Source organism: Gavialis gangeticus, unplaced genomic scaffold (assembly GCF_001723915.1).
Source record: "Gavialis gangeticus isolate Ggan-Ray unplaced genomic scaffold, GavGan_comp1, whole genome shotgun sequence".
Taxonomy (NCBI): domain Eukaryota; kingdom Metazoa; phylum Chordata; order Crocodylia; family Gavialidae; genus Gavialis; species Gavialis gangeticus.
This window is the reverse complement of record NW_017728996.1, coordinates 34,917,486-34,924,974: the sequence shown is the minus strand read 5'-3', so window position 1 is coordinate 34,924,974 and position 7,489 is coordinate 34,917,486. Positions and strand designations below refer to the sequence as shown.

The window sequence follows — 7,489 nt, the reverse complement described above, 5'->3', positions numbered from 1 at the left end:
GGCCCCACGTGCCTGCCTGGACACAGGCACTCCTGCTGCCCCACTCAGGGCCCCTGCCAGCCCTGGCCCTGGGCACTGGTGCAGGCCCTGCACTCCTTGCCACCTCCGCCTCTTCGGCTGGTGAACTCAGGCAGTGAAGCATCCCACAGGAGCGGGGTGGATGTTTGCAGACAGCTGGGAGCAAGGGGGTTTGCAGCCTCCCTGCTACGTGCCTGGCTGGCTGTAAACCCCACCCTGCTCCTGGCCAGCTGCAAAACTGCACCCCCTCCATGGGACGCTCCACTTCTCCCCCAGTCTGTGTTCACCGGCTGTGCCTGGCTTCTCCCCCCCACCCCCATGCTTATGCCCACCCCCACTCACTGCCGCCGCCACCACTGCTTCTCCCCGCCTTCTCACCAAAACTCACCAATTCCACTGAGCGCTATAGCAAAAGTGGCTGAGCGCTCAGTGAAATCAGGTATCAATTTTAAATGAGCGCTATAGTGAAAAGGCGCTAATTGAAACCACGATAAGTAGGGGTTGCCTGTATGTTATATGCCTATGGAGCATCTTTGTGTTTCTCATTAAATGATCACAGGTGCCTCCACATTTTGTTAGTGCTACAAATTTATTTTTTACATTTCAGGGTGTGAAGCGAGACCTTGTCCTCACTCCTAAGTGCATATACTTAATTGGTCGTGAAAAAGTGAAGCAAGGTCCAGAGAGGGGCCTGGTGAAAGAGGTGATAAAAAGGAAGATTGAAGTGGAAAGAGTTCTTACAGTTTCTCTAAGGTCAGTGCCTAGCCAGGGGCTTTTCTCCTGGCAGGGAGGAAAAATCCCCTGTAGAAATGGGAAAAAGGAGATGATTTACAAAGGCTGGGATCACATGAGCACTCCTCAGTTAATTAAAAAAATAATGACAACAATAGGACCTGTTCTGGAAACTACAGTTCATTTCCATTTTTGTCAATATGCTAAGTTCAGAAACACACACACATTTTCTGAGTGCCAGTTAAAGTGGTACTGTCTTTACCAGTAGTTCAGTTTATCAAGTGTTTTCCCAGAAAAATCTGTTTTGCAACAGAATTATCAATCACTGTAATTAATGTTAATTAGATGCTAAGGAGTCTTGATCCAAACTCCTCCTCCCAAGAGTAGTTTTCAGTGATTTTTAGGTACACTATGCATGAGCCCTATGCTTCTTGGTGCGCTGCCAGTAAAGGCTGCTGAAATTATGTTTCTACTCTTGCCTTTGTATGTTAAGCCTTTAATCCTGGTGAGTTTCTCAGCATTTCTGCTGACTCAGTGCCAAACAAATCCCAGATTGCAGGAAATAGCTCTGTGTCCATATAAAGCTGAAAAACCCACTTCCAGGTGACTAAGTACAAAACAGGAAGAGACTACACATCAGACAAATGGACTTTCATCAAAATCACTTCATCCCTCAAAGAAAGAGAACAGTCTTGCTGTTTTTGCATTTGTTTCCAGTTTGCCAGAGCTACCACTGATTGAAATTCAGGACACTGGAGTACAAAGCCATTTGTACAGGAATTTAGTATTAAAAATTGGATGAATTATTTAAAAAATAAAGTATTTCTCCATTTAAGTGTTGCTGCTAGATACTTAAACACAATTTTAAGTACACACTTATAAATCCCTGGCGCATTAGCCCATTTAAAAACCTTTAGATAGACATTATGAGGTGCTTAGCAAAGAGCAAAATTAGATTTCTATATTGTTTTTAATTCACCGCTCTTTCTAGTAGCAGGAAAAGCTGTGTCCATTTTAGAGTGACCTCAAGCCTTGCATAGTGGTCTTGTTCTGTATTGAGTTAGGAAAATAATGTTAAATGGGGCAAGAAACAAGCTACAAAAATTATTATTTGTCCATTATGGAGAATCAGAGAACTCAGGTGGCAAGAATTAAAGTTTTCCTTGAGATTCTCAATAGATTGCTTACTGAATTAATTAAATCTTCCTACAGCAATTTTAATGCCTATATGTTTGCATATATGTGAAACTAACACCAAATATAAATGCACAAAAAAATGTCAGGCCTAATTTTTCAGAGATGTCAAGTTCAACACTTGTTGGGATTTTAATAAAAAAGTTTTTCATCTTTTTAATTCTTTCATAAGTAGGTTTTCAAAACTGAATTAATCTTTCCCAGCCTTAAATATTCCACATCTTTTTAAAATCATTTGATCACTGAGCCAACTTTGAAATGAATCTGAAATTTCTTCCTATTATATATATATATTTCAAATGGTTCAATTCTTGTATAGATTATAGTCTTCCTTCAATATGTGGTAATTTAATAGGGATACCAAAAAAGAGTGTGAGTATGCGTTTATACGGGGGGTGAAGTAGAGAGAGAGAGAAAAAAAGATAAACTAGTATTTGAAAAATAGATTATTACCTAAGCAACTGTTATCTCAACAATATATTATCATATCTATAATATACTGGATTAGATCATGTTAATACAATTTAAAGGCATAGTAGCTTGCAGAAGGTCAACTCAAGTTAAGAGCAGATACGATACTACATACATTTGTGATGAGGTGAAGACTATCCAGTTAAAGCAACTGGGTGCATTTTAGTTAAGCCGAATGTAATTATACTAGAAAAAAAATGTTAAAATCATGGTTATTTATGTGGCTTTGTACAGTCGCAAAGTAGACTTTATCCAAAATATGAGGCTGCTCCCCAGGCTCTTGTTAAAATGCCACAGAGTCTTTAATGACTGTGAATAAATTGAGTTTTACAGTTCACCTAGAGAGTAGTACAGTGCCATCAACACCGTAAATAAGAGGGATTCCTACTCAGTTCACCAAGAAGGGTACCACCTACTGAACCACCAGCACTGCTTCCTACTGCACATGTACTTCACTTAACAGTCTCTCTCAGTGTTGCTTTATTTGGTATGGTCATAGGTCATCGTTTTGCTTTGTTTGTAAAATTTTCACTCCTATACTGGTTATAGATGACATAATTTTTTTAAAAATGCATCTTTTCACACATCTTCTTCCCCATGATAAGAAAGCTAGCTCAGTGCTTCAGTGTTTGGGGGGTGCGGTGAGGCAGGAGTGGGAGGACAGGAATCAGAGGGAACTTGTAAGGATGGGGAAGTATATGGAAGCATGTGGAAATTCAGCTCTTAAGAAGGAATGACATAGGAGGAAATGGCAATGTTGGCACTTGTATTGTAAATTATACCATGAGCTCCTACAGCACACAGATAGGTTCTCTTCCCATTCTGTGTGGAATACACCTAAAAAAAACTGCTTAAAAGTTTGTAGGGAAGAAAGTGCAGCCCACAGCAACCAGATAGAAAATGAACACCAAAGGGCTGCGGCTGTGGCCTGTCCCAAATTTAAAGGGCCAGCTGTCAGGTAAGCATGCTGGGAAAGGAAAGGTATAAAAGGCATGCCCGAAGAGGTAAGTTCATCATAGCCAGATCACCAAGAAGTAGGTGGCTGTAACTGAGTAAACTCAATTCTGCCACTATTAGCTGCACGAAAGAGCATTTGCATTCAGAAACAGGAGCCCTGTGTGCTGATTACTTAACCCAGCTCGGGGCTTTTCCACCTTTTTTGGTCAGGGGGTACCCTCGGTGGCTGATCAGTGAGTGGGGAGGTGGTCCCAGAGGCTTCGTGCTGCTGCTGCATACCCCCCGGGGCCTTCCCAATGCAAAGGACTTCCGTGACAGTCTACGTATACCCCCGGCTGAAAACCCCTGACCTAACTAGTTCTGTTTGGAAAGTTATGATATGCTGGAGTAATAAACATCCAGATCTGTTAGACATCAGTGACTTTTCCTTTAAAGCTTACAACCTCATGTGCCTACTAGAGAAAAGAAGCCATTCCTTGCTGACAACCATCTATTTGAACTTCCCTTTCACCTGGCTGCAGAGAAGCCGGGCTTGCCCCTGCTTTCAGCTGCAGTGACTAAGACACATGGATGTTTACACTGCTGAATACTCTGCCAGCAGCTACCTCTAATAAACTATCGTCTAAAAAGCAGCCGTTCTTAATAAATGTTAACTCAAAACCTAACAGGATTTCAACTGTTGAAAGCTTAATGAATGTTTTTTCTCTTCAAAGAACTGCAGACTAAGGCCTCCTCTTTTGCTTAGTATGCGACATGTAACATGCTGAGAAGAGATTTAAACAGTAAAACAGTGTTTTCTAATGTCATTAGTCAGAGCAGGAGATAAAAGATGCCAGTAAGCAAAGCCACAAACTGGTTTGAGTGCCTTTAAAAACTGTGTGCAACTGCTAACATCTGTAAGAAATTGCAGCCCAAACCCATGAGTAAGGCAGTGGACAGATCCAAGGATAAGTTTGGATCTGAGCGGGTGAACAAATATATCTGCAAGCTTTTGTAAGTGGCTGTATGCCTGTAACCAGAATAATGCCAAGAGGGTTGTGGGGATGCTTTTTGACAATGATATAAGACTTTTCTAATGATTTTTCATTCATTCTGCATGCTAAAGCAGGGGTGTCAACACATTCGGACCTGTGGGCTATATCAGGCTCATGGACCACCTTCCCCACCCCATGCCAGATCCAGTGCCTGCTCTGATTGGTTTGATGCCAGTCATATGCAACCACCCAGAGTTTGGGACGCAAGCCATGTGCGACCAGCCAGAGTGGGTGCTGGATTTGTCATATGGGACACTCATGCCCCCCCCCCTCCCCATCACCCCCAGCATGCCAGATCCAGTACCCATTCCAGCTAGTCCAGGTGATCCACACGCACCACAGATCCTGAACCAGCTGGAGCCAGTGCTGCATGCATTGGCTCGAGGACATACATGTGGGGCCAGTCCGATGTGTGCCACATGGGTGAACTGTGAGACCCAGGGACAGCACCAGGGCCAGATAAGAGGGCTCTGTGGGCTGAATTTGGCTCATGGGCTGCGTCTTTGACACTCCTGCTATAAAGTGAAGCTTTTTAGTTATGCCTGTGGGACAGGAGGGTGTAGAGAAGGTTGTGACAAATCGAACACCCTTTTCCTCACTTCTATCCCTGGTTGTCCATGTAGCCCCAATATCCATGCTGTCATGTTTTAATTTGCTGGAATCTTTTATAAAAAATATAGGTGAATGAGAGCAACAGATTCCATCCCTTAAGAAAAAGGACTTCTAGGATCCTTTCCCAGTTTCCTGCAAAAGGCTTCATTTCCTAGCTGCAGGATGGGATATTAAATTAATGCTAAAACTAGCACGTATCAGAGATGCAACAAGTGCTTGCAATAAATAGGACAGTAGAGAGACTTTGACTTCAGCTGTACTGTAGTAGAGTGAACTCTCAAAAGGGACAGCTGTAATGTAATGCTAATCATTACATTTTCTCTAAGGAATCATTATAACAAAATCTTTGTTCAAAAAAAGGAAGGAAGAGGCTAGGACCCAGTTTTTGAGTGGTGTAAATCAACGCAGCACAAATGAAGTCAATATCTAGGGACCTACCTAATTCGAGGTGGCTGCCTGCCAATTTCGTGGGCAGAACTTGGATTCTGGCAGCCGTTTTGCAGGAAGAGCATGGCACACCCCTGCCCTCCACCCCCATGCTTCTGCTTGGCCAAGGGGCCCTGGTGGTTTGTCCCTCACCACTGATTGGTTGTGAGAAGAGCCTGTCATGTAGCCCTGCCTCTCCCTGCCGATTGGTGGAGAGGGGCAGGGCCACATAACAGGCCGCCCTCACAGCCAGTCAGCAGCAAGGGGTAGCCGTCATCAAGCTGGCAGCCTATAAGCCCACTTCGGTGAGCGCCCTCTGGGGAGCCAGCATTTTATTTTCAGTAAGTTTTTTGCTGTGGATTTCGTAGGCACTGCCTACTTCTGTGAAATCATGATTTCTGTAGGTCCCTATCAATAACACGATAATAAATATGCTGAATACTGATGTCTGATGCACCAGTAATTAACTCAGTCTGTGAAGCGCTGGGAGGTAAGGATTTTGGTTCATTTTAACACGGAGAAATGTGGGGCAGACAGGAGCAGGCAGTGTCTTGGTGGTTCAGCTCAGAAGTTACTGGCTTAGTGACCCATACTTACTCTTAGATTTGTGTAACAAGATGCCACTAAATATAAACAAGAACTATTAAAGCTGTTAAGGTGGAAACAATATTAAACCTGTTTTGGTGACTAAGGTTCCTGGCAGACATTCAGCTAAAAAAGCCAGGGGATCTGATGTGCAATCCCAATCAGCACACTTCCAGCACAAAAGCATAGCATGAAGCACAACTGTGGCACTGGGACCGTGATTCCAGGCTCCCCCTGCACCTGAATTGAGGAGCCAGGTAGCTGATCCCTGCTTCCAGCCTCAGGACCATATCAGAATTGAGGGCTCCAATGTGTCCCTGTGGCTGGAGTGGCAGCTAATTGGGGCTCCCAGAATTAGGGGCACATTGGAGCCCTTGACTCTGATGCACCCCCAAGTTTGGGAGCAGCAGTCAAGCCTTGAGGGTGCATGGGCATTGGGAGCCCTGATCAGCCTGGCCACACATGCAACTTGGCATCCTGGGAAACAGTCACAACATTATTATGCATATTTTGTGTAATAACTTTGTGGCTTATTCTTTATTTTATTGCACAATTAATTGCATTAATGTGTGGCCACATTACTACTCAAGATGTTACTAGCTGGTTAATCTGCCAGGGTCCTTAGAATTACAATGGAGTATTTTCCCCTTTGAGGACTGCAAAAGGATGGAGAATCATCCCAGTACAGTGTTCTCCAGTTCTGCAGGCTGTGACTTCAGCAAGGTACCTGTATATTATGGGTGCATCGACTGGCCGATACCAATGGCCTAATATTAACCAGCCGTATTGGCCAATACTGATCTGATTGCTGATATGCAGCCCGGCAGCTTGGAAAGCAGCGTCCTGCTAGTAAGTCTGTGGTGGGGAAGGGGAGTTGGGGAGAGAACAGGTGTGGGGGAGGCAGATGGAGGCCCCTCATGGTGAGGGAGTAGGGCTGGGACAGGGGTAGAAACTGTCCAGCGTGTGGGGGAGGGATGGAGCCAGAGGCAGCTCATCCAAGGGGGGAAACTCCCATCAGTTCATGCACCCCTGGGGGAGGCACAGGGGGGATGTGCCCCTCAGAGTTGTGCGTGGGGTGAGGGCAGGCTACACACTGCGGGTTGGGGGCCAAGCGATGTGCCCGCCTCTTCCTGGCAGGGAGGCTGGGCCGGGGCCGTGCTTGGGGCGGGCAGGGTTGGGGCAGGCGGCAACAGCACTGGGAGGGGGGGTATGGGGTGAGCTGCAGCCACCCCAGAATTTGCCATAGCAACCCTGTGGCCCCCCCTCCCAGCACAGCTGCTCCTGCCTCAAGTGCAGCCCCAGCTGAGCCCACACTGGGAAGAGGCCGGTGTGGTCCCCAGCCTGCAGAGGGCAGCCTACCCTTTCACAAATCCAGGGGGCACATGCCTCTGTGCCTCCTCCAGAGGTGCACACAGCAGGGGGAGCTGTCCCCCCCCCCCGGATGAGCCACCCACAGATCC

The 7,489-nt window shown here is 45.6% G+C and overlaps 1 protein-coding gene across 1 annotated transcript in view; it reads left to right on the top strand.

Annotated features, from left to right (window-relative positions):
• Positions 1-7,489, top strand: part of MYO1E (myosin IE) — a 129,786-nt gene that overhangs the window by 87,424 nt on the left and 34,873 nt on the right. The window contains exon 21 of the mRNA XM_019504315.1: positions 626-771. Coding sequence (XP_019359860.1) covers positions 626-771 — 146 coding nt within the window. The remainder of the gene's footprint in view (positions 1-625; positions 772-7,489) is intronic.